At 46.2% G+C, this 27,213-nt stretch overlaps 1 protein-coding gene across 1 annotated transcript in view; it reads right to left on the reverse strand.

The window, feature by feature from the left end:
- TMBIM4 (transmembrane BAX inhibitor motif containing 4) overlaps positions 1 to 27,213 on the reverse strand; it is a 102,719-nt gene that overhangs the window by 65,269 nt on the left and 10,237 nt on the right. The window contains exons 2-3 of the mRNA XM_078676342.1: positions 8,150 to 8,258; positions 28 to 133 (exon numbers count right to left, since the gene is read on the reverse strand). Coding sequence (XP_078532468.1) covers positions 28 to 133; positions 8,150 to 8,258 — 215 coding nt within the window. The remainder of the gene's footprint in view (positions 1 to 27; positions 134 to 8,149; positions 8,259 to 27,213) is intronic.

Raw genomic sequence — 27,213 nt, forward strand, 5'->3', positions numbered from 1 at the left:
GGCAAACATATATTTACAAGTACTTACGAATGCCAAGAGAATGTACAAATTCACAGGATGTTGATGCCTGTAGACTGTCAGTGCAATAATCGTACCGAATGATCCAATGGCAGAAACCAACAATAGAGCAGGACTGCAAAAAGGAAAAGCAGTTAAAAAATTATGTACTGAATATTACTGCACAGCTCAAACATGTTTTGACTTAAAAATAAAGCTGCTTGCATGACTTCTTTGATCAGAAGTGGAAGATATGCTTTGAGTGAAAAGCTGCAAACAAATAATCAAAATCTTTAACGTTCTGCAAATTAAACCTTAATATGTGGAGCATTGCCTGAATATTTCAAAATAATATCCCTTAAATACTAATGACAATAGCAAAGAGGCCTAGATAAAAAGTAATACATGAGAAAGAAGAAAGTACATCAGACAAAAACAGTAATTTCTTCAGGGAAACAAGTAGCAATATCATAACAAGCATTTACAATGCAACGGTTTCGCCTTTGGAAAAGTTAGAGGTATTGGCATTGTAAATGACAAAATTTGTATTTATGTGTTGGTTCTGAAAACAGATAAATAAATGGCATTGTCATTTACATTGCCAATAGCTTAATCTCTTGCAAATGTGAGACCTATTGTACCCTACGGACGAGCCCACAGAGTGCTTACCTATCACTGTGCACTATTACACACATCACACAGTGTTACGCTTAGTAATGGAAATTCAGCCTTACACAATTCGCTGGAAGGTAACGCATGCATTCAGTGTGCAACCACACAGACTGTGAACTTCTAGCGAATGTGAGCTCCAAAGAGTGCAGTGCTACTGGAAGTGTGCAATGGTAGTAAGTCTGCACTGCTAGGCACAATACTTCAGTCAGTCTGCAGTGCTATGGAACAGACTCTTGCTACGCCAACGTGCAGTGCTACAATCAGTGGCAAATCTGACATTCAGTTGACAGTGCCACAGGCAGTGAACAGTGTCACAGACAGCAAACTGTGTTGCAGGCAGTGTGCATTGATTCATAACAGTGCAAGCAACTTGCAGTGCAACAGGAAAGACGCAGTGTCCCATTTACAGTTTAGTGTCACAAATACTTTTACTGCGGTACAGATGGCAGCTAAAAAGCTAGCAAAGACAATAGGGCTCGCCCTAGGGAACCACCGCCATTGCCAAAGGTTCTAGCCATGCTGTAAAGCACTCCCAATGCTGTGCTCTAACCTCTACAGCATGGCTTAAAAAGTTCTTTGTTTTCCGATCCTAGTTCCGATCCTAGTTGTATTGGTAAACAAAATGGAATAATAAAAAATAGCATGAGTAAGGGGAAGCAAGGCGAGAGTGATGGGGTAGCGGAATCACGGAGGGCTGGGGAAAGCAACACGGGTGAGCAGAGAAGCAACACAGAGGATGGGGAAGAAACACGGAGGGCGAAGGTGGGGGTAGTGAACATGGAGAAAGGAATGTGGTTACATGGGTGCAGCAAACAGGCAAGAGAGAGCGCAAGGTGGGGCTGGGGTGCAGAAGAACACGGATTCACAACAACTTGGTGGTATAAGCGCACAAGCAGGGCATCACGTGAAAGGCAGCGAAAGGCCAACACGAGCAAGTGCAGCGGGGTGGGAAGAGTACAATCAATCAGTGGGTGGGTACACCAAAACACAAGGCGACCGCGGCCCCTCGGTAATGCTCTTTCCTAGACGCACTTATTGGGGACCAGTTGAGTGGGAACAGACGTGAGTGGCCAGGCGGTGGGAGGGACTCAGTATCAGTGCACTGCCGGCTGCTGCACACCTTTATTAACTTTCAGATTCATTAGGGTTTACTTAGGCCCTGTCTCACCTGGTGCAGCTGAAGGCTCACAATGTCGTCCGGCCGCCGGCCGGGTCACTCACTCAGCCAAGTCCCGTAGCGATAGCGCAGCAACTAAGCAAGTAAATTACGAGTAGTATCAATTAACTACATGCACTAGCGTGTGCACTTAAAATCGTCACATTTTTGGGCTACAATCGTAACAAGCATTACGGGCAGAGCTCACTTTCCTGCGGGATACAGAGCAGGGGCTGAAATCACTCTCCACCGGGCGCCTTCTTCAACGAAATGCCGAAAACAAATGTATTAAAAAAAAAATATTAAAAAAAACACCGCCCACCGCCGCATGACGTGGGCAAAAGCCTAAAATTCTCGGGAACGCCCACGAATCTGCTCCGGCATTGACGGACAGATCTCTCTTCCAATGGCTAGCCTCCAATTATAGAGCTAGCCAATGGAACAGAGGGGCGGGACAACACACACATACTGTAGACATAAGATTTCGCCTGCGCGAAAAGCTGCGCAGTGCGCAGCTTTCGACAGGCGAAACCTAAAAAGTGCCCAGGACCATAATAAACATCAAGTAGTCTAAGTGCTACTACTCCTTAGCTTTAGGCGTTTTTACATCCAGGTGGCAATTGATTCTGCTTTGGTGCAAATCCAGAGAAGGTTATTGTCTTCATTGAATGCAGATATTTCACAGAAGGCAGATTTTTCAATAAGCATGCATAAGAAATGGGCCTCCAGGTACATTCTACAAGCTATTTAAGGATAATGTACATACCACATCCTGATGAAGGCCCCGCCAAATTGAAATCCTAAACTGAATCAGCACGTCAATACCCATAGTGCTAGCTTTAGTCAGACACAGGTATTTCTAACAAACATGTTACGTAACCAATTTAAGTGTCATCAGCCTTTGACTTTATGTTCAATTAAATAAAGTGCAGTTTTAATTGCACTTCACAGCAGGCTTACATTGCACTGCCTCCAATTAATTCTTAGTGCATCAACACACAAAAAATACTTTAAAACAACGAGCAACTGAAATGTTTAACATGTTCATAACTCCTGTTTATTTTTAAATAAACTGCAAAACTGAATGCATTTTTTACTATATAGCTATATGGTACATTTCCAAACTGTCTAGTGGCCTCTCTAATAGATGTCTTGGCAGCATTCCCAGATAACTGTATTAGTCGGTGAATTATTTCTCAAGGAACCCCTGCTGTTTTACTTATACAAAGGTTCCTCAGGTTGGAAGGGTTGCTCTATTGTATATTTATCAATAGCACGACAACGCTAGACACGTGGAGAAGTGTGGCTCAATGGTTAGAGCTGAGAAATTGGGGTAGGAGAGCACACCGCTAATTAAGTAGTATTGATCAATGTGTGTATATGTGTAACATATATAATCCAATGGTGCTACAGTGTGACACTTGCTGTCTGTCAAGTGTGAACAGGACAATAGAAAAAAGGTGCTGCCGGAGACGGTAACACACACTGTGCACAGTGTCCCGTGGGACTTTAACAATATAATAAACAGATGATTAGAAAAAAGTTGCCATATCAATAAAGAAAATCTTTGGTGTAGTTGCACAAACTATTGTATTCATCGAATATGCATTAATACATCATAATGAACTGATAGTTATACAATGGTTGTAAAGAGCTTGAAGATACTTCAAATGATAACCATGTACAATGATAATTTCATGACATTAGCAGAGACAAATACACAACGTCATACAGTGTACAAATGCTTGAGAACAGCCCGATGCATTTCGGGACATTGATGTCCCTTCTTCAGGGGCAATCTGGTTTAATGGTCTCAAGGTAATGTAAAGGTGCATTCAGCAGCCGACTCAGGTGTAAATGAAAACGTCTGTAGTGAAGCAGAAATTTACGGGTTAATAATGTGCGAACTGCTGGTAATACTCCAAACGAACCAACCGGTAAACCTCTGTACGTTATGCAAATGCGTCAGTGAAAACACGTGAAAATTACGATAACTCAGCGCGCTTTGGTGTTTGCCTCCGTCTTATGGGAATCAATGGTTAGAGCGGCAGACCCTGATGCAGAGGTCTAGCTTGAGACCAGGGTTCAATTCCCGCCTCGGCGGGTCTTGGGCTCAATTTCCTCGGACCTGATAATTCTCGCCTCCGTGCCTATTCTAATCATGGGTCCCACTCTGCAACTCTGGGCAATAGCTTGCTTAATCTCCACAATGGCCCCCACAACGCTTGGATGCCTGGCTTCTCCTTGGGAGTGGGCACTTCACAGGGAAAAGCCAGGAAGGGTTCCACAGCGGTATTCGTACAAGCGCCGAGATACCCCAGCTGGGGTCGATTCGTGCGCTATACAAGTACACTACATTTACATTAAAGACTCTGCCCAGCCATACAGGCCATTCAGAGGCACCAGCCCCCTTATGTAATCTATAGTTTGAAGTTGGCCAAGCTGCGTAATTTTGTATGTGGATGCCAAACGTATTGGACTGTGTAAGAATCCAGGGAATATCTCTGTAGCCCTTAGAAGCCTTGAACTGGGCACCACAAAGGACTATGTAAATGTTATAAAACCAAACATAATAACGTTTATTTTATTTATTTATTTGAAAGTTTTATATAGCGCGGACAAGATCTTTGCAGATATCAGAGCGCTTTACAAGGAGGGGTACATGAGGGAGCATAGTCAGACAGATATATCAATAGATCAAACAGTATAAGTAGGTGGCTACAATGCCAATCAAGTGGGTAATAAGATAACAATACAAATAAGCAAAGGGATCAAACATGTAGTACAGATCGGTGCATAGTCTTACCAGAGTTCGAGATAATAGTTCAAGTGTATTTAGCCACGAGGATAGCTTTTACTTCATTTTTAAAGAGTGTAGTGGAAGAGATAAGCCTGGTTTCGGGAGGGAGTGAGTTCCAGATCCTAGGCGCCATTCCTGAGAAGGAGCGCTTATATGTTTTGAATAGAAAGTACATTCCTCACGCATATAGAGGCAGTTCACAACCGGCTTGACATACCCACTTCCCACTCCATGCCTGGGTTGTATTATTGTGGAGTTATTCTACACAATAGCGGCGTACCGTACCACAGGAGAATGCATTTACACCTGGTGACGGTAAATTTCTAGACACTTGATACCTGTAAATGTATTCACTTTTTCCATAAACATACATTCAGGGCTTACATTTACTTTGTGATGTTAGTGCATTGTTTTGTCTACATAAAAAAAAAAACATTTATCCTCATCCAAACTCAATACACAAAAATTTGTAGACATGCTGTATGTTTTTCAAAAACTGAAAAAACAATGGTTGGGCATGAGGAGTGTGAGATGGAAACAACGTCACGTTAGTGCATACTAGTAATAGATTTAGTGATTGATTTACATCTCTATAACAAATGAAAATGGGCATAGTATTTGTAGGTCTGGCTTTAACTGAGATCTCTTGATTTCACAAAAAATTATAAGTATAAAATATTTACTCGCAAGTACCATTCACTCACTCCTCTTAATCCATTTGTCAGTTATTATGTCATTCACATTTTTCTTCCGCTCACTACAACATACAGCATGAGGCAATATGTAGGCCCACTTCATCCACTGGTTTTACTTCATTTTGAGTGAAAGCATTCCCAAAGCTAGCATTTGCAATGCAATAGGTCTCGCATTACGTGAATTTGAGCTATTGGTATTGTAAATCACAATACTTTTTAATTGTGTTTTCAAAGCATACATTAAAAAAATTGTCATTTACAATGCCAATAGCTTAAACTCGCGTTAATGCGAGACCTATTGCACCTGCACCAATACTTTAAGGTCCTTCCTCTCCATGTACTGTGTAAATCAGCCACCGCTGGAATAATGGTGTCATTTACGTCATCAGAATTTGAATACTAGTGCCTTCGACCATCAGTGCATCATTGGAGCACTTCCTTAATTGTGGTGCTTTTGTCATGAGGTTCTGGGATGTTTGTCTATTGGTTATGTATGTGTTTTTGGATTTCAATGGTTAGGAGAGATTTGTTATAGTTCTTGTGGTAATGGTAGGGTGGCTCAGTGAGTTGAATGTTTGCAGCGGACAAATGCAGTTCTCTAGAAGTCAGGTGTTTGAATCCTGGCCCAGCACACTCAGTTTTCCATTCTCCCAAAGTTGGTAAACTGAAGATCCATAAAATGGGCCGTGGTAAATAACATCTGCTCCTTACAGATGTGGCATAAAGTGCGGTATGCAGCACTAAATAACAGCGAACAGTGTGTGTTGGTTAACGTGAACTAGGCTATCCTGCGTAGGAAAAACCAAGCCCAGTATCTTTAAGAATTACAAACAATAGGTATTCTCCAGTGTTATTTTGTTTGAGGTCTTGTTTTTGTTTTGAAACCTAATATGACATCACTCATGGATAGCCCTAGATGGTAAAATGGTCTCCTAAAGAAATAAATAAATACCCTGCTAAAGTTCTTTGTAGCCTGCTGTGCATAAGGAGGTGCCGAAGGACTTGGCCACTGATTCCCAGAGACATTTCTACGAGAGGGGGCGTGTCAAACTCTAATCAAAACAAACAGCTCAGGTGGAGAAAGCTGATCGCCCAGGTCGGTCGTGATTGCACAGTCCCGAAGGCGCCCAGCCACGTGGGTTCGCTCGGATCCCCTCTTTTTGAGTTTTGGACGGAGTCCGGATGGCCCTAGAGCCCCAGCGCCTCCCTGAGAAGCCCCTAGGATGCTTCGAGGCGCTGACTCACGTGCCTGGAATCAACCCGAGGGCCGGCACGGGCTGCTTACCTCGCACACCCCGGTGCCTCTAATCTCCCTGCGGTGTAAGCCTCTTCCGGCGGCTCCCACTGAAGGGCCTAGAAGACCGCATCCCACAGGAAGCGTCCATACCCTGAGTGCACAGGCCCCTGGGTCACCGGTGAAGGAGCTGTTGTGAAACTGCAGGCAGGCGTGCTGCAGTGTTTCTAATTCACTGAGTTCAGGCAATCTAAAAGCAGGCATGAGCCCTTTCGGTTCAAGAGCCACCCTGTAGCCCCCCCCCCCCCCCGGGTGAAATGGGACTACTTTCAGAAAAGTCAACAGGAGAAAGACAGAAGTATTCCACTCCCCTGGGTTTCTATTAGGATAATACAGCTTCACACCGCTGCCAGCAGAAAGTTCGATGACAGGGCAGAACAAGTGCTCGCCATAGCGTTGTTTATATTTGCATCGCACTTTCACTTCCAGTGAAAGAGAAAGGGTGATGCAAAAATAAACACGCTGCACCCTGTCTCCTTTAGGGAGGCCCATCAGGACTGGATCTCAGAGGCTTGTTTACATAACACGCCTCTGAGATAAGAAATTGCTTCACAACAGCTGTGAAGCAGGAGACCCAGTCTGGATGGGCCATCCGAAAAGGAAAAAGGGCGGTAACACAGAAGCCTCATTTTCAATGGGAAGCCACGTTTACCATAAATGGTGACGCTACCCAATGAAAATGAGGGGCGGGGCTTCAAGTCCCCTTCTGAAATATACTCACCCACAATATGTCACGCAGACTCAAGTAGCGCATGCGTGCTGCAAAGCAGGCCTGCGAGACCTAAACACAAAGGAGCTTGCTTAAGTGCAATGGACTACAATATAAATGTGTGTTTTTGAGACCAAAAACATTTTTGCTTCCAGAATTTTTTTTTTTTGTTAAATGCAGAGGACCCAGCAGCTTCTGCAACATTAACGTTTAGCAAACACCGTTACAAAAAAGCATTGACAGAGCCAAAATGCTGGAGGCCAACGCCAGACGTATTGGCTTCGTCAATGCTCGTTTCTGATGTTGGCCACTCTAGAGAAATATATTTTCGGAAGTTTGGAAGAAAATGTTGACAGGATCATTTTTTCCCGAGCAGAGAAACATGTACGGGCGTGTGACTTACTATTAATTTCCCTGATAGTTACTACTAATCACAGATTTTGCTCTACAAACCATTGCAAGGATTATAGAAAGGTTTCACCTGCCGTTTGACAACCACTAGTAGGATGTTAACCAACTACATAATGCAGCAAACACACTAGGCACATATGACTTGGGCTAACATGCAGAAAACGTAAAAATCAGAAATTTGCAAATATACACATTTGATTTGCAAATCAAGCACAATACAGCACTCTCCCTAAGCTTGTTTTTGTTCTTCCCTCTTCTGTGACTTTTCTATTACTTTTGGAAGTAGGGAACTGGACAGCAAGTTAAAGAGGTTATTATAGACAAAGGAAACCTCTACGTAGACATACATATAATGATTGACTACTTTATTATTCCAAAGAAATAGAGTATTTGTGTAACCTCTGTAAAACTATACCTGTCATGCACAAATGTTCGGATACTTTCAAAGTAAAGGAAAACTGCTGCGGTTATGGTGGTGAGGAGAACTTGAACGGTAAGAATACTGTAAACCTTCCGAAGAAAATCTGTAAAAAAAAAAAAGCAACAGCACATAAATACTTAGTCTGAAGACAATCTTTTTATGTAATAAGGTGTCAGGGTTGCAGAGCAGTCATGTTCAAGTTGATGGAAAGGCAATACAGTATGGGAAGTACTACCTACACGACAAGGTAACACTCCTAGCCGCAGATTCCTTACCTTAAAATAGATATCCAAGAAATACCTCACTGGAGGTGGTTCTGAAAAAAAAATTAAAAATATCACACCATAAAAGTCCTGTAGAACTGAACGGGCAAAGGACCTGTCCCAACGGACCGGACTGTCCAGGTCGTAGGGTTTACTCAACGGGTGCAAAGAGGCCCACGTTGCCACCTGGCAGATGTCCAGGACTGTGTGTGCTAACACAGTGGTTGTAGCCTTTGCTCTGGTGGACTGAGCATGCAAGTTCTCTTGGGGTTATTTCTTAGCCATTGTGTAGCAGATTTTAATGCAGAGCTCGATCCATCGGGAGATGGTCCATTTCTGCACAGTCTTCACTTTCTTGGCCCCGACATATCCTACGAAGAGTTGATCGTCAACATGGAACAGTTTTGTGCGGTCAAGGTAGAAAAAAGACTTTTTGGGGGGTCCAGACGGTGGAGTCTCTCCTCTTCCTCAGAGGGATGAGGCGGAGCATAAAAGGTAGGTAAAGTGATGGACTGGCCTATGTGGAATGAGGTGACAACCTTCTGCATGAGAGATGCTCGAGTCCAAAAGACCAGCTTGTCAGAATTTCTTTTTTTAGGAAGGCCAGTGCCTGTAGCGCACAGACACTATGGGCAGATGTAACTGCCACCAGAAAGGCAGTCTTGATGGTAAGAAGTTAAGAGGGCAAGAATAAAGCGAGTCAAAAGGAGTGCACATTAAGAAAGTAAGAACCAAGTTGAGGTCCCTTTGCTATGCCTTAATGGGAACTGGAGGAAATGTGTGCTGCAGACCTTTAAGGAACATATTTAGAATAGGGAACTTGATGAGAGAAGGCAGATCTGGCAGTCACTGAAAAGTGGAGATGGTAGATAAGGAGAAACAATAGAACTTGGGAGAGGGGAGTAGATAAGGGATAAATCTGTTTTCTCAGCACACTATGCCATGCCAAAAATGTATTCTAATGGCCGGCATATACTGTCTCGGTGGAGGGATGCCGAGCTGCCAAGAGCATAACAGAGCCTTCGGGGGAGGGGTGGGGGGAGGTTGATAGCTGTTAAATGTTGCTGCTCAATCTCAACACATGAAAGCAGTGGGTTGACAGGTTCAGGTGGACATTCTTCCCCTGTTGCTGCAACATTAGATCCTCCCACAGAGGCAGCCTGATCGGAGGACCGAGGACCAATGACCATGCTCAGGGATACCAAACTCTCAGAGTCCATCCGGAGGCACAAAGAAGATTTGGGCCTGGTTGTTCCGGACTTTGAGAACTCTCTGACATTCTTGAGAACTTTGACCTTCTTGAGAACTCTGGGCAGGAGTGGTATAGGTAGGAGCACAGGAGGCCTGAGCTCCACTTGAGCCGAAGAATATCTCCAAGCAAGAGCAGTCCTAAAAACTCCAGCGCGTAGAACTGCTGACATTGCACGCTCTCAGCAGTGGTGAACAGATCTAACCAATGCTTTCCCTATTGCTAATAGAGACCATGCACCACCTCGGGATGGAGACCCCATTCTTCATCTGAGTTTGCCAGTTCTGCTGTTCAGAGCCCGCCAAATATTGAACCACCAGGGACATGCCAGACGTTCTAGCCATACGAACAGGCACAGTGCCTCTTGACAAGAGTGTCCATGGCCCCATCCCACCCTGTTCCAGTACCACATGGTGGTGGTGTTGTACGTGAATATCTGCACTAACCTTCCCTTGGTGGAGGGTAGAAAGGGTTTCAATGCCAATCAGATCGAACGGAGCTCCAACTGGTTGAGGTGAAGTCCTGGAGTCACAACCTACTTCTGCTGCCAGCACTCTCTCCAGGGCTCCCTTGGCCAAGAGAGGCACTACTTCCGGGCGAAGTATGGAAAGATGGTTCTTGTTCTTTGTCAGCCTTTCACAAGTGGGTGGCATGGGTGGACACGAAGGGGGGGAATGTAGCCCCTTGGACAATCTGGAGAACCCAGTCATATGTTATCGACCTCCAGTGGTGCAGGTGATGGTGTATTCTGCCTCCCACTGGGTGCCCATGATGGTCAGAGGGCAGACTAAAGATGCTTGGAGGCCACGGCTGCTGGGGGAGTGGTGAACTAGCGCAACATCTGGCTGCCTAACCCACGGAGTCTGTGGGTACCACAAACTCGGCCACGCAGGGACTAAGAAGTTTGTTTGCCGTTGTAGCTCACAGGGTAGAGATACAGCCGGAAGTCTCTTCCAGGGCCCCGAGTGAAAGGCGGTGGGGGTTGCTGAGAGGCCCTGGCCATAGCTCTGCTATCCATGAAGCACTCCAGTGCTGAGTCCGCCTCTTATCTGAAGAGTCTGGAGCAATCGAAGGACATATCCAAGAGCGAAGCTTGGATGGACATCCCCCAAAAAGCCAGGCGTTCACAGCGAGGTATGGCACTGTAAGGCCAATGACAAAGAAAACGCGTCAGGATTTACCCAGGAAGTGGACACTTGGACCAACAGCGCTTCTGGGTTGGGTGCTGGGTGAGGCAACTGGGGTTCCCTGGAGAAGGGCAGGCTATGGCAACAGGCAATTGTCCTATTCAAGAAGCCCCTGTGCAGCACTAGGAGCAGGCCTTGAGTAGGGCGTCCGGTAAGGCTTCATTAAAACAGCAGGAATGGCTCGGATGGGGTGCATGCGGCTGAAGCCACTCTGTCAAGAAGCTTGCCTTGACGGCCACGGAGGGCAGCTGAAGATCTAGGACCTTAGCAGCCTTCCTCACCACCATGGCAAACTAGGCTCCCTCCACCATAGCCACGGTAGGAGGAAAGAAAGCCAGTATCTGGGGAAGTGTCCAGTTCACTGACGTCTGCCAGATCCTCACACCAGGTATCCTCATTGTGGTCTAGGGGCTGCCTCCCATTGTTCGGTATAGCACTCTGGCTCTGACCTGGATGATACAGTGCCACCTGTAGTCTGCATCGAAAGACGCCAATCTGGCTCCGTGTCACATTCGGGGATAAGAATAAGGATGGCGCTGCTGCTGTATGTCGGCGTGGGTGGCAGAGGGGCCGGGGAAGGTCGAGGAGTCTCAACTAGCATCGGTCCAGATCAGTCTGTGGATCCAAGGGGCCTGAGGGTGTACAGGCATGTGGAAGACCAGTAGAGCCCCTTCCAAGCCTGCAGGGCTCGAAGGCGCTCCACAGAGGACGGGACGCCTAAATAGGAGGTGCAATGCCTCATAAAATTCTATAAGTTGGATGGGTCGCTCCGGCTTCCGGAAACTGTTGGAGTAGCGAAGACAGCCCAGACTTAACTGTGGAAACAAATGGGGCAAAGTCGAAGACCTCTTTGACTTCTTGCTTTTCCTCTTATTGTGGGACTTGTCGGAATGAGATAACTTTGACTGGGAAGAAGAACTATGGCTCCGCAACTGATCCTAAGGCCTTCCACTTGACCGTTATCGAGACAGTCATAATGTCGCAAGTCGAGCAGCAAGGAGCTTGAGGAACCACTCCCTCAAGGCCGTGGGGTGCATGGCGCGACAACTGAGACAGGTCTTGCAGTCTTGGTAGCGATCAAGGTACCAGAGACAGCAAGGTGTAGGTCAGTCACATTCATTTGTATGTGACAGTTGCCGAAGGGCTTTAATCCATCCAACCTTTCTTTGTTGGCATCCCGACACACAAGGAAACTAGACTCAAAAATCTTCAAAACAAAATCGCAAAAAAAAAAAAAAGAGCCAAAAAACGACTGAGGGTAGTTGGAAGCCCTCTCTGGAATTGCGCTGACTGGCGTGGAAAGAAAAGAACTGATGTCAGCGCCCTGGAGTGTAGTCACTGCGCACATCACTTCCGGAGTGGACAACGCCAAGCAGTGCTGAATGACGCCATATACTGTGCGCAGGGGTACTGCTCACACAAAAATAATCCAGATCCAGTTGATGCCTGGGGATAACTCAAAGGTAAGGAATCTGCGACTAGGACTCTCTATCAGATAGAAAGAACCATTATGCAAATACAGAAAAAAATTGCTATGATTTGGAACAATCTGGCTCTACATGCCCTTTCAGCTGTACGGCAAAGAGAATAAAATACATCAGCTGAAGTACAGCTTTAATCACACGACACAAAAATGATCACAGTTAGCAATCTTTACCAATTCAGTCATTGTAATGCAGTACGAGAACAAATATCTTAATATGAGCAAGAGTAATGCAAGACGTCATCAATAATAACATAAGCAAAGCAGGCATAAGTGGACTATTACTGCGTGTGAAAATTCTACAATTCAAGCAGATAAAGGCAGATAGATGCATGTCTTACCAGTTTTAATCAGAACAGGGAAGTTAAGGTGGGCTAGATCCCAGTATAAGAAAAACAGCACTGCACACTTCAATAGATTAAATGCATGTACATGTCATTATTAATCGATATTCACAGTAAGATAGATTTACAATAAACAGTTGTTTTCCCAAGAGAAAAGAGTCGATAAGATTTTGCGTTGGTAAAGGTCATTGTTCACAAAAACATTGTACGGTCATGTGACCTTGCTCAAAAAATACACACAGAGCCACACCTATCAGTTAGATTTGTGTATTTCGTCCGCCATCTTTGAACACAAGTCCTTGTGAACAACGAACTTTAACAACGCAAGATCTTATCCAATTTTTTCTCTTGGGAAAACAACTGCATATTATAAATCTAGCTTACTGTGAATATGGATCAATAATGACATGTACATGCATTTAAAACATGGGAGTGTGCAGGGCTGTTTTTCTTATATTGTATTAGGGGGACTAGAAAGTTTTTTCTTGTTTCTCTACTTGGGACCTAGGGGATTGTGTCTCAAACCAGTCGCACCTTATTTTGTTTGATATAACCAACAGGGACGTCAAGACTGGTGCAGGCGTTAATGCGTTGATTCCCATCCTTGTGCGGCAAACATTTTCGGGCTAGATCCCAGTGTTCACAAAGACATTACCTTGGATTCACTAACTCTGGAGGAGATAGATGATCTAGCACGCTTCCTGAAACCTCAGCTGAGCTGTAGGTCCAAATCCATGGCGTAGTATTCACTATCGGTCTATTCTAAGTGGTGGGCCAGAAATTAGGTCACTGTGGGCGCCAACGCCACTTGAGGAGGGTTGCATATAAAAAACAATAAATACAAGGTGAATTTTGCTTCATCACAAGCAAAATTTTGGCTAGGAATGAAACCTTGATAATTCATTTTAAACAATGCGGATCAAGGGGCAGCCCAAAGGGGTCTTACTTTTAATTCACTGACTACTGGGCCACTTTTGATAGGGCAAATACATGACAGAATAAATAGTTCCGAAATGTATCAGATACGGAATTGTAATCGGTTCTGCTTATGATACAAACTAATCTATGTGCTCAGATCCAGAGAACCAAGTTAAGTAATACGGACAGTGGCCATTATTCAAATTAGTAATATGAAAACTAGCAAACATTGTGCTTTGCCATAGAATTGGAAATGTGGCATTTAGCATACATCATCAGACATAGACGACACGCATATTACCCTGTGATAAAGTTATGCTTGAAAACAATCTTGGAGACAGTTACTTGTTGCACTGGACTGGTGCTTTATTTTCATTTGTCCTTATGTTGCAATTCCAAAATTGAGTCACCTTGTAGTAAATTAAAAATATTCATACAGAAATTAAACAATGTTTAAAGATATGTTAGTAGCTGAGGCTCCACAATCACAAGCAAAGTGTTTTCCCTGTTTCTAAATGGGGCTGAGGAAGCGCAACGGAGTAAAATAGCCACCGATAGATGGTGAATGGCCACTATCATGGGGTGTTTAATTAGAACGGAGGAGGCAGCTGAGTTTACACTGTCATAGGCAAAGTTCGGCCAACTAAATGCAGCAGGTGAACATCGATTGAGACGGAGTAGAAAAAACATAAGTTTATGGTAGATATCCCACATCTGTAACACTGTAACAAAGGCTAAAACTCCAATTACATGGCTGCCTATGGATGAGTGAGAAAAGAAATCTCTGAATTAAACTAATACATTTGGGTTTAAGAAATGAATACAACGAGATCCATTTTGGCACAATAAGCTACATTTTGATAGGTAAACTAAAAAAAAAATTTCTAAGACCACAGGACAGAACAACCATTTGTCTCCATAAATGTAAATTTTCTTGAATCGTAGGCTCTCCTAGTACTGATGTGCTTTTAATTCCTATTGTCAACTGGCCTTAGAACGCAGAAAGCCAATTTCAAAACCAATAAATAAATATAATGGACACGTGATTTTTTTTGTTTTTTTGTTATAGAGTTTTATATAGCGCGAACTACACCCGAATCGGGTATCAGAGCGCTTTACATGAACACCAGTTTTGTTAGAGAAGGACACATTCATTTTTTTGTTAGGCGCAGGGAGATTAAGTGATTTGCCCAGAATCACAGGATGTTGAGCTGAGACTCGAACCCGGTTTCCCAGTTTCGAGGTCGACCGCTCTAGCCGTAAGGCTAGGTTTAGAGGCTGAATATGAGGAACAAACAAATAAGACTAAGTGATTCTATTTATAAACTCTAACAATGAATATTGTCTTTCTGAACAGTTACCTGGTCTTCCAGGCTTGCTAAAACGAACTTGTGTTCCAAAACGTTTTTTTTTGTTGTTTTACAGGCTCCAAATTGCTTTCTAGAGTTTTGTACCAACATGAGGTTTTTTTCAAGAATTGTTAATCCTGGGTTCATTTGCTTTAGTATTTACAAACACCGTTTACTGTTGATTGCAGTGTTTATTTATGTTTGGTTTATAAGTTAAGATTTATAGTTGCATTTTTGCTTATGTCCTATTTATCAAGGCTTTTCAGATAAAAAAAAAACATTCTAGTGAAACATTCAGTGCTTATGGCATGGTTGCAGCTGTTCCATCATATCTAAGTCTATGCACGTACAGTCAGTGATTCTGGTTGAGTCCATGCTGGTGCATTGGCAGGGGGATCAAATTCGTCCATAAGAGAGGGTCTCATCAGGCTCGACCAGTGTCTCCTACAGCCACCTCTCCAGGAGGACATCTAGTGTTGCAAGTCCCCAACTTCAAGGCTATAGGCAGGCACCCAGACTGCCCCAACCCCACTCGCCCAGTTCTGTGTCAGTCTATAGCTGTGCCCCTTGCATCCCTGGTTACGGTTTTGGATGGCCACCAAGTCCGTAGGCATGGGAGGCTGGGTTTCCCCTTCCACTGATGCCACGTCCAGGTTCACATTCCACGCATCTTCTCACCCTTCAGTTATGTCTTGTATCATACACTCCCGACGATCATCCACCAAAAACTCCTCTGTACAGACTTCTCTCGTGAGTCTCTGTTCCACCCAAGACGGTTCAGCTAGGTCACGGTGCCATTCCAGGATCGTGGGCCCGGTGAGAGAGAGCCACCTGATGGATACTCTGCACTTTGCCAGCAAGAGAGCCTATTGAGCAAATTTATTGCGTACCCTCACTTCTCTGGGGGACGGGATATGGCCAAGAAGACAGTGTCTAATCATAGTTTCAAGTTGGATATTAGTAGCACGTTTTAGGTGATCAAGTACCTCCTGCCAATATTCAGTAAGTCCACCACAGCCCCATACCATATGTGCGAATCCTGCTCCCCCCGCATCACGGACACTAATCTGTGCGGGTTGACTACAATTTGTTGAGTCTCGTGTGGGGCCAGGTACACGTGGTGGAGAACATAAAAATTTGCCAGCTTAAACCGCACATTACAAGGCACTTCTTTCACGAGGGCGTAGGACCTATTCCACTCAGCATCTGTGAGGAGCACTGGAATTTCCGCCTCCCAAGTATCCCGAGCATGATAAATGGCCTGCGGATGGTCCGCCCTCAGTGCCCGATATATGTAGGACACTACCCGCCTGGAGGTGCACAGCTCCAACAGCACACCCAGTGTGTTCGATTACCTTAGTGTGGTTGGGAAGCCCAGCCATAATCTCCTCACAACCCTGGCCCATGCCTCGAATTGCAAGAGCTGGCCCAGGCCCACCCAGGACGACTCCTGCATCTCTTGAAAACGGAGACATCCGTCCGCTGGGTATAGGTCCTGTAGAAGGAGTGGCACCGAGATCTCAGATTGTTGTAAATATACAACGGTATCATCCGTATACAGCGATCAGCTAGTCCCTTGCTCCCAGTCATATGGCCAATCTCCCCAGCTCTGCCTGTACGCGGATCGAAATGGGCTACACCACCAGGGCGATCAGCAATGAGGAGAGCGGGCAGCTCTTCCTGTTGCTGCTCTCTATAGGCAGTAGTCTGTAGGTCAAGCTTCTAAAAAGTATCTGTCTGACCTTACCTTTGCAGAGGGGCTCACATACAAAAGCGAGACCAACTTCAGGAACAACAGGAAATGCCATTCATCCAACCACAGGTTTATAGATAAATTTGATGTTTTAAATTTTGTTTTGTGCAAGGTTGTACTGTATGTATCTGAAAGAGAGAAATGCCAACCAAAAACCTACACGTATATTGTTTTTTTTTGTCCTCATTCGTTTATAGCCTTTTTGTACTTAGGAGATTTTTGAAATAAGAACAATGCAGAGAAATCAGCAATGGCCGGAGTTTTCTTATTGCCTGTACCTAGGCACTCAAGGGTAGGGACCCCCGAACACTGTTTACAGAGGTGTTGCGAATTACCTTCACACACCGGGGTCTCCTTCCCCCCAAGCCTCGCAATTCTGAATGCTCCCCTTCAAATGTTCTCCACTCTTACAGGTCCTGCAGATATCTCTGCCCCAGGAATTTCGGTCCATTCCACTATAAGCTTTTCCTGGCCTGTTCGGCTACCAACATAATCATAGGACTCCAAAAAAAAAAAAAATATATGGAAAGAAAGGAAAAGGGAGGCCCGAACAAAACTTAAAAGTATACTAACTCATGCTCTTGCTCTTATAAATATCTTTAAGCAATTATGCTATTATCTCTATTACACTATTCATCCCAAATCTTCCAGAATGCAGTTGTCTTCGTGTCTCTTATCGTTCTATCTAATTATGCAAATCTATGTATTGAGTTAACCCATTCACACTCTAATGGGGAAACAGGGGAAATCCATTTGATACATAATTCCCTGCGCGCCAGTTAAAAAAGCACAAACATTAAAGTTTTGTGATTCTTGGATATCTGGATTATGACCTCCTCATCCGGGGTCACGCCAAAAATTACTTGAGAAAGACTCACCTTAACTTCAAACCCCACAATGCTGGAAATCGTTATGCCTACTTTATTCCAAAAGCCTTGTATTGATGTACATCGCCAGAACATGTGGACGTCATCCGCATCTGCTTCCCCACACTTTTGGCAGATCACATTTTTAGAGCCCATCTTAGATAGTCTTCTTGGGGTCCAATACGCTTTATGGAGAGTAAATAAATGATTTTTTTAACGAAGCAGCCTTAACATTCTGCCATAGAACCGCAAAAGATACTTGCCATATGGTTTCTCGATCGTAGTTCGGCAGCTCTCGCCTCCAAATCGCATCGAACCACTGCTGAGATTCTTCCAGAGGCTGAATTAGCATCCTGTACCATACGGCTATTTCTTTGCCTCCAATGTTTATGATGGCTGCCTTCTTTTCAAGAAGTTCATTGCCCTTACCAAGATTTTTAAGAGATTTGGCCCAACTTACTAACTGGTAGCATTTGAACTTAGATACAGCCCCTCTTGTAATATCCTGAAGTTTCTGCCAAGAAATTATGTCCGATCCTTCCAACAGCTCGCCCCATCTTGTTACACCGTTTGCTTGAATTGGAATCGCTAAAGAGTCTTGAAGACACTTTGGTGTGCCTGGTGAGCTCCATATAGGGGCAAGTGTACTGTAATAGTGTATACGTTATGATGTTCTTATTTGATACCATCCTTTGCATGCTGCTAATAAAATCTTTAGTTTGACTCTCTTGAAACATTTTGGGTCCCCAAATTTAAACAGCAAATATCGGGCTTGATACTGAAAGCCCATAGTCAGACCCCCCAGGATATAGCGGCATGGATTAGCAAATTTAGCGGCACAAAAAAGGAAATTTAGCGGCACAAATATGGAAATTTAGCGGCAATTTTGCGGCATTTTTTTGGGCCATTTTTCCTACAACAAACACAGATATCTTTGTTTTCGAGTTATTTAGCAACATGAAGCTATGAGACTCTATTGCTGCTGCTTTCTGTCCCGAAGGGAGACAAGAGAAGGCACGAGCGTAAAGGCACGAGCGTACAGGAGATGTGCACGCGTACGGACAGGAGATGTGCTTACCATACGCATTTACATCTCCTGTCCCCGGAGGCTGGCAGTGCCTTCAAACTCTTTTATGCAACAAGACTTCATGGGGTCATGTATTAGCCCATTTTATATCCTTACTAGGGAACCCCCGGATTTCAGATATTCCAAGTAGCTTACGTTCTAGTCATTGAAACATACAGATGTACTCAAAAAAGTAAGCACATTGTGAACATCCACACAGAAAACACAAGGAGAGCAAAAAAATCACGCCGTCCCTCTCTCTCGCGCCGTCCCTCTCTCACCGTCTCTCACGCTGTCCCTCTCTCTCTCACCATCTCTCACACCGTCCCTCTCTCTCTCACCATCTCTCACGCCGTCCCTCTCTCTCACCATCTCTCACGCCGTCCCTCTCTCTCACCATCTCTCACGCCGTCCCTCTCTCTCTCGCCGTCCCTCTCTCACCGTCTCTCACGCCGTCCCTCTCTCTCACCATCTCTACGCCGTCCCTCTCTCTCACCATCTCTCACGCCGTCCCTCTCTCTCACCATCTCTCACGCCGTCCCTCTCTCTCTCGCCGTCCCTCTCTCTCACCATCTCTCACGCCGTCCCTCTCTCTCTCACCATTTCTCACGCCGTCCCTCTCTCACCATCTCTAACGCCGTCCCTCTCTCTCTCGCCGTCCCTCTCTCACCGTCTCTCACGCCGTCCCTCTCTCTCTCACCATCTCTCACGCCGTCCCTCTCTCTCTCACCATCTCAACGCCGTCCCTCTCTCACCATCTCTCACGCCGTCCCTCTCTCACCATCTCTCACGCCGTCCCTCTCTCACCATCTCTCACGCCATCCCTCTCTCACCATCTCTACGCCGTCCCTCTCTCTCACCATCTCTCACGCCGTCCCTCTCTCTCACCATCTCTCACGCCGTCCCTCTCTCTCTCGCCATCTCTCACGCCGTCCCTCTCTCTCTCACCATCTCTCACGCCGTCCCTCTCTCTCACCATCTCTCACGCCGTCCCTCTCTCTCACCATCTCTCACGCCGTCCCTCTCTCTCTCGCCGTCCCTCTCTCACCGTCTCTCACGCCGTCCCTCTCTCTCACCATCTCTACGCCGTCCCTCTCTCTCACCATCTCTCACGCCGTCCCTCTCTCTCACCATCTCACGCCGTCCCTCTCTCTCTCGCCGTCCCTCTCTCTCACCATCTCTCACGCCGTCCCTCTCTCACCATTTCTCACGCCATCCCTCTCTCTCTCACCATCTCTCACGCCGTCCCTCTCTCTCTCGCCGTCCCTCTCTCCCCGTCTCTCACGCCGTCCCTCTCTCACCATCTCTCACGCCGTCCCTCTCTCTCTCACCATCTCAACGCCGTCCCTCTCTCGCCATCTCTCACGCCGTCCCTCTCTCACCATCTCTACGCCGTCCCTCTCTCTCACCATCTCTCACGCCGTCCCTCTCTCTCACCATCTCTCACGCCGTCCCTCTCTCTCTCGCCATCTCTCACGCCGTCCCTCTCTCTCTCACCATCTCTCACGCCGTCCCTCTCTCTCACCATCTCTCTCGCCGTCCCTCTCTCTCACTCCGTCCCTCTCTCTCACCATCTCTACGCCGTCCCTCTCTCTCACCATCTCTCACGCCGTCCCTCTCTCTCTCGCCGTCCCTCTCTCACCATCTCTCACGCCGTCCCTCTCTCTCACCATCTCTCACGCCGTCCCTCTCTCTCTCGCCGTCCCTCTCTCTCACCATCTCTCACGCTGTCCCTCTCTCTCTCACCATCTCTCACGCCGTCCCTCTCTCTCACCATCTCTCTCGCCGTCCCTCTCTCTCTCACCATCTCTCACTCCGTCCCTCTCTCTCACCATCTCTATGCCGTCCCTCTCTCTCACCATCTCTCACGCCGTCCCTCTCTCTCTCGCCGTCCCTCTCTCACCATCTCTCACGCCGTCCCTCTCTCTCACCATCTCTCACGCCGTCCCTCTCTCTCTCGCCGTCCCTCTCTCTCACCATCTCTCACGCTGTCCCTCTCTCTCTCACCATCTCTCACACCGTCCCTCTCTCTCACCATCTCTCACGCCGTCCCTCTCTCAAGGTCTCTCACGCCGTCCCTCTCGCTCTCTGTCCCTCTCTCTGTGCCTCAGTCTCTGTCCCTCTCTCCGTCCTTCAGTGTCCCTCTCTCCGTCCCTCCGTGTCTGTCCCTCTCTCTGTCCCCCTCTGTCCCCCTCTCCCTCCCTCTGTATCCCTCTCCCTCCCTCCCCCTCCGTCTCCCTCCCTCTGTCTCGCCCTCTTTGTCCCTCTCTCTCGGTGTCCCTCCCTCTCTCTCTCGATGTCCCTCCTTCTCTATGTCCCTCCCTCTCTATGTCCCTCTCCCTCCCTCTCTCACTCCCTCCCTCCTTCTCTCTGATAGGTGTGCAGCTATCCAGCCGGCCTCATAGCCGCCGTTCGTCATCCTAATCTCAGTTAAACCCTCTTTCCTTTTCCACACCTTGGCGATAGCGCTCTGTCTCAGTAGTTCTCCTCAAGCACTTAAATGTAAAATCTTCGGGGCGTCCCAGAAGGAGCATTGCAACGCTTGTCTATAGCAGCCGCTATTATTAACCTTATCTATGGTACTGGCTCAAGAAGGATGAAAGGCTGAGTCAGCCGCATGGAATACGAGTCTCCTACGTAAATGATCAACGGCGGTGAGCTATGTTGTATCACATGGGATGGCAGAATGTATCCCGCAAGATGACCCTCTCTTAACCCCATCACTGCTGGGAGAGCGAACGACTTGTCCTGATGCAGCCATTCACAAGCGAGCGTCGCACTGAAGCCAGCATGTCCCCGCTAAAAGGGAGTATTATTTACAGGTGGTGACATTGGAGAGGAAGAAACACTATTTCCGTTCCTGGGGAAGGACGTTTCAGCCAGGGCTTTGTTTGACTCGCATCACTCTATTTAAGGAAGAAACAACATTCTGTCACATGAACAATATTGCGGCCAGTGAGAAACGTGACCTCGATTTCCAGGCCCAGGCGCAGCATTAAAACTTTACCAATGGCGTCAGACCTGAACCAGGGGGAGAGGTGCAGCTGGTGTTTCTGCTAGAAGCGAAGCCGGGTTGCATTATGGGTAAGGGAAATACCAGGCAGTATAGCCTACCTGCCTTCGGAGCAACACTGAGCAGTCTTGTCGACCTACCACAGCACTCGTCCCCAACTATTTTATTTATTTTTTCGCAGATTTATGTAGCGCAAACTCGGAAAGGAAGGGCACATTACAGCCTTTCCGAAGCGCCGTCTCAAAGCGTTCGGGGACTTTCATATATTTAGATCTCATCTCTGAAGTACTAATGGCTGGCAAAACGGCGGATTTCGCGGGCGTTTGGGCAAATATCGCGGGATTTGCGGCGTTCGGCCGATTTCGCGATTTTTTTGCAAATCGCGATATCCTGGAGGGTCTGCATAGTCAAAGCCTTAAATAAAGGTGTATAAGAGATGGAGTCCCCTAACAATTGCCTAAAGATTTTGAAGTGGAATGCCCTTTGATATTGCAGAAGATCCGGTGTGGCTACTCCCCCCATCCTCCTTTCTCTCCCTGAGCTTTCGCCAAGCTATCCGGGGTTTCTTTTTTGCCCATATGAAACTTGAAAACAGGCCTTGTATCTTAGATATCCATTCTTTCCTGAATTCCAGGGGTATAGAATTAAAAATAAAAGTGTATTTAGGAAGAATTGCCATTTTTAACAAATTCGATTTACCTAAAAAAGACAGGGGCAGTGAATCCCATTTTTGAAGTTGAGACTTAACCTTAGATGTTATCTTATCAAAATTTACTTTCGCAATTAAATCAATGTTCGGCACTACTTCTATTCCCAAATATCTAATACTTTGTCGGGTCTGATCACAAGTGTAATGTGTGTTCCATTGCATCACTTCTGTCTTGGATTGGTTGACTGCATATCCTGATGACCCGTGAAAATCATTAAATCATCATTGACAAACGCGGCGAGTCAGGCTGCGGGTGTGTGATTGCGCTACTGCTGTTTTAATACTCATTCATTAAGCTGATTAATAGCTGGCTTTCTTAAATCGAAATTTATATTATTTGCGCAAAGTGTTTTCTATTATTTGTTACTGGGCATTTCTTACCTGCTCCTCACGCTCTTGACCCCGCTCCGCCCCGGCATTGTGCAGTTTGTGCGGAGGGTCATTCAATCGAGCGCCACTTCCTGCTCGCACACCACTTCCGCCCTGCCACTCCACCTTGCAGGTTAGAGGTCTAGTGGCTTACGTAACCTTCTGTATAAATGGCGGCCTGGTGGAAGCGCAGCGGACGAGCGCAGCGGACGAGCGCAGCGGGAGCGCAGCGGGAGCGCCGACTTCGCACCGAAGTTGCGCCAAAGTTAAGCCCGTCTGCGCCCGTCCGCGGCCGACCGGGGCCCGCGGCCTGTCATAATGCCCAATTCATTACTTATTCTTCCGCTGACCTTCTACTGCTCCGCCGCACATTCCCCCTACAGGCCCACGCCGCAAAGACCGCTCTGGACTGTGGCATTCTTATTCCTCCAGAAACCTTCAGCCCTGTGATTTCAATCCCCTGTCCTGCGTCGATATCCTCTTGTCTCAAATCGTCACCGCCTGGGGTCACTCCATTGACCGTGATATACCTCAATACACGGTCAATGGTGAAACACCAGCTGGAAATTTACCAACTATTAGACGATAGAGCTGTGGATATCCTTCTTTTATCAGAGACTTGGCTGACTGAGGACTCTGTCCCTGATATTCTTGCCGCCATCCCTGCCGGCTACTATATCCTGCAATCTAATCGACCAGCGGGGCAAGCTGGTGGGGGGGTGGCTGCCATCATTCGCTCCCAGTATACTTTTACTACTTTAGCCTGTGCAGCGATTCCTAGAACGGAAAGTCTTATCATTAAATTTACTTCTCCCAGGTCCTCTTTTATTGTTGTCCTTGTGTACAGACCCCCTGATTTCATGCCCTCCTTCCCTCAACAGTTTGGCGAGCTTATCTCCCAACTTATCATTAACCAAGCCAAGGTTATGATTATTGGTGATTTCAATTACTGGCCCTCTGACCCCCGGGAAAGTCATCTCTCGGAGGAATTTTCTGATCTCTTATCAGGTCTGAACTGTCGCCAACACATCACAATCCCCACTCACTGCAAAGACCACATCTTAGATCAAGTGTGGACGGCCAATCTTGAAATCTCGCCCCCCATTGTGACCCCTTGCTCTTGGTCAGATCATTGTTTTATTTCTTTTTCCCTTAATCTGACTATCCCTAGTCGCCCTTCTCTCCCGACCAATTTCACTGCTCGGAACTGGAAGAGAGCCAATCTGGTGGAACTTCATTCCATACTGGCCTCTACAGTCCCCCCGACTTCTGCCCTGGTGATTCACCAGGCATCCCTCCTTGATCAATGGCTGCTATCTGCCTGTAATACCGTCGCCCCTTTGAAAACTATAAAAACTAGGTGCCCCCATGACGCCCAGCGATGGTTTACGGACCAACTAAAGTTGGATAAACTTGCTTTGCGCCAGGCGGAGCGCCGCTGGAGGCGTAACTACGACCATCAGTTGAAAATCGAGTTTGTGGACCGTCTGAGAGCCTATAAAAAATCCATCTTATGGGCAAAAACAACTTATTTCTCCCAAAAAATCATGGAGTCTGCCTCTAGGGCAAAGGATATTTTCTCCATTGTGAATGAGCTCTCTTTGCCAGATCGTGTCACCCCTCAACCCCAACCTTCACAGTCCCTGTGCGACTCACTTAATGCTTTTGGACAAAATCACCATCATTAAAAATAATATTCCCTTGCCCTCATCCCCCTTTCCCCCTTTACCTCCTAGAAATCTTTGCTGCCTGGACGTTTTTCCCCCGATCTCCATTTTGGAGTTTTGTTCACTGTTGGATAAAGTGAGCTCTGGCTCCCCCAATGATTGTTGCCCTCCCCAGGTCCTCAGGGAAATCTTTTTGGCCTGTCCCGACCCTCCCCTGGCATTACTTAACAACTCGTTGGTGACGGGGGTGGTCCCGGATTCCTTCAAACAGGCAGCCGTGATACCGATCCTGAAAAAGACCAATGCCGACCCTACGGTCTTGAGCAATTATAGGCCCATCTCCCTTCTCTCCTATTTGGGGAAAATTTTGGAGACTTATGTCACTCGCTGCCTGAGCGCTTTCATTGAGAGTTCATCCTTCTTGGTGGTCCAGCAAGCCGGTTTCCGCCCTCTCCACTCCACCGAGGCGGTCATCGTGGCTGTTATGGATACTCTAAGAAAGGGCGCCGACAATAACATCTCCCAAGCACTTATCTTGTTGGACTTATCGGCGGCTTTTGACACGGTCGATCATGCAATATTGATCGACCGTGTCAGAAATGCCAGAATTCAGGGCATAGATCTCGAGTGGGTCAGATCCTTTCTGGATAGGCGTTCCCAGGCAGTGCACCCGTCTACCTTTTCCGCTTCTTACTCTCCCCTTTCCTGCGGTGTCCCACAGGGCTCCGCTCTATCCCCTTTACTATTTAATTTGTACATGCAGCCTTTGATTGTTTCCCTCCGCAATTCTGCAGCCACTATCTTCAATTACGCGGACGATTTACAGTTAATTTTTCCCATTGACACCTCCCTTTCTTCCCGCACCAGTTTTCAGTCCACCATGCTCGAGATCTCGGAATGGATGTACCACAGCCAGCTTAAATTGAACCCCACCAAGACTGAGCTTGTACTGGTGGGTTGAGTAGCCAACCCATGGAACGACAGTTTTTGGCCTCCCTCGTTAGGGCTCTCTGTTAATTCCGTGAAGAGTCTTGGCGTCGTCATCTCCAGTGACCTATCTATGAGGCCCCAGATCAGTGCGGTTACGTCATCCTGCTTCTTCCATCTACGCAGGATACGCAAAATCTGTAGATTTCTTACCAGAGACGCACTTATCCTTGTCATCATGGCCCTCGTCACGTCGAGAATTGACTACGCCAACACTCTGTATGCAGGAATTCCTGCATACCTTCTCCACAGGCTGCAACTGGTGCAAAATCAAGCAGCACGCCTGGTTTACCATCATCCTAAGCACCAGCATGTCTCGCCGCTACTGCGGAGCCTGCATTGGCTCCCGGTGGCTAAGCGTTGCACTTTCAAACTGGGCTGCACGATTTTTAAAGCTCTGTCTGATCTGGCTCCTGCTTTCATTTCTTCTAACCTGAAGCGATACGTCCCCTCCAGAGATCTCCGTTCCTCCCACCATAACCTGTTAGTTATTCCCAAATTTAAACGGAAAAAACACGGCGGTTCCTGCTTTTCTTTTTTGGCCCCCAAAACCTGTAATTCTTTCCCATCTGCTCTCCGACACTGCCCTACCTACGACTGTTTCCGTAGGATGTTAAAAACCTACCTTTTCCAGTCAGCCTTCGAGTAAATACACGTACCTGCCCCTCGCATTTGTTATGAGCGCCATGAAACCGTTTGGTGACCGAGCGCGGTATAAAAAATTTTAACATAACATTTAAAATATCAGCATATAGACCTAGTTTTTTTTCCACCCATTACATTAAAAAGGGCTAATATCCTGACATTGCCTCAATTTATGGCTAACGGTTCAATGTACATATCGAAGAGCAAAGGTGAGAGGGGGCACCCCTGCCTGGTACCCCTCCCAATTCTAATCTCTGGTGAAGGGGAACCATTTACCAAAACTTGTGCCACCGGATTTTTATAAAGTGCTTTAATTACCCTCAGAAAACAACTGCCTAAATTAAAAACGGAGAATCATTTCTTGAAGGAAAACCCAATTAACGCGGTTGAACGCTTTAGCTGCATCACAGGTCATTATTGTTAACGGTAAAGCATTGGTGGTAGCCATATCTGTTGTACCTAATAATTCATGAGTGAGGTCATGCAAATGCCTTCCCCTAATGAAGCCTTTCTGATCCTCATGAATCAAAAGACCGATCACCCTCTCCAGCCGCTTAGTGATTAATTGTGTGAAAATTTTATAATCTGAATTGAGGAGGGAGATTGGCCTATATGATTCACAAAGCTTTGGGTCCTTATTAGGCTTCAATAAGACAATTATAGTTGCTGCTCGCCATGACTCAGGCAAGTCTCTTTCCTCGATATAAATAGAATTAAACAGATCTAATAAAATCAAGATTAGTTCTTGTTCTAGCACAAAGTAAATTTCATTAGGAAGAGCATCAGGACCTGCGGCTTTCCCTTTCTTTAATTTATTGATAACTTTGTGGATCTCTTCTGTTGTGAAGGGGGCTGATATCTCCTCCTTTAGTTGATCAGTGAGATGTGGGAGCTCTAAGTCTTGTAAAAAATCAGCTATTTGTTCCTTGCTCGGGTTCAAGTTTTCCGTATATAACTCTTGGAAAAAAAGATGTAAATGCTTGTTTGATCCCTAGTTCATCTGTAACAGCCAATCCGGTATCCTGAGATTTAACTTCCTTGATTATATTCCTTGCAAAGTCAGCCCTTGTTTTCCAGGCTAACATTTTTCCGCAGCCTTCACCGTACTCGTGATTTGCAAATTTGCTCGCTTCCCATCTTTTCCGTACTTTAACCTCCAAATAATCTGCTAAATAATTGTTAGCCTTTCT

This window comes from Lissotriton helveticus, chromosome 1_1 (genome assembly GCF_964261635.1).
Source record: "Lissotriton helveticus chromosome 1_1, aLisHel1.1, whole genome shotgun sequence".
Lineage (NCBI taxonomy): Eukaryota > Metazoa > Chordata > Amphibia > Caudata > Salamandridae > Lissotriton > Lissotriton helveticus.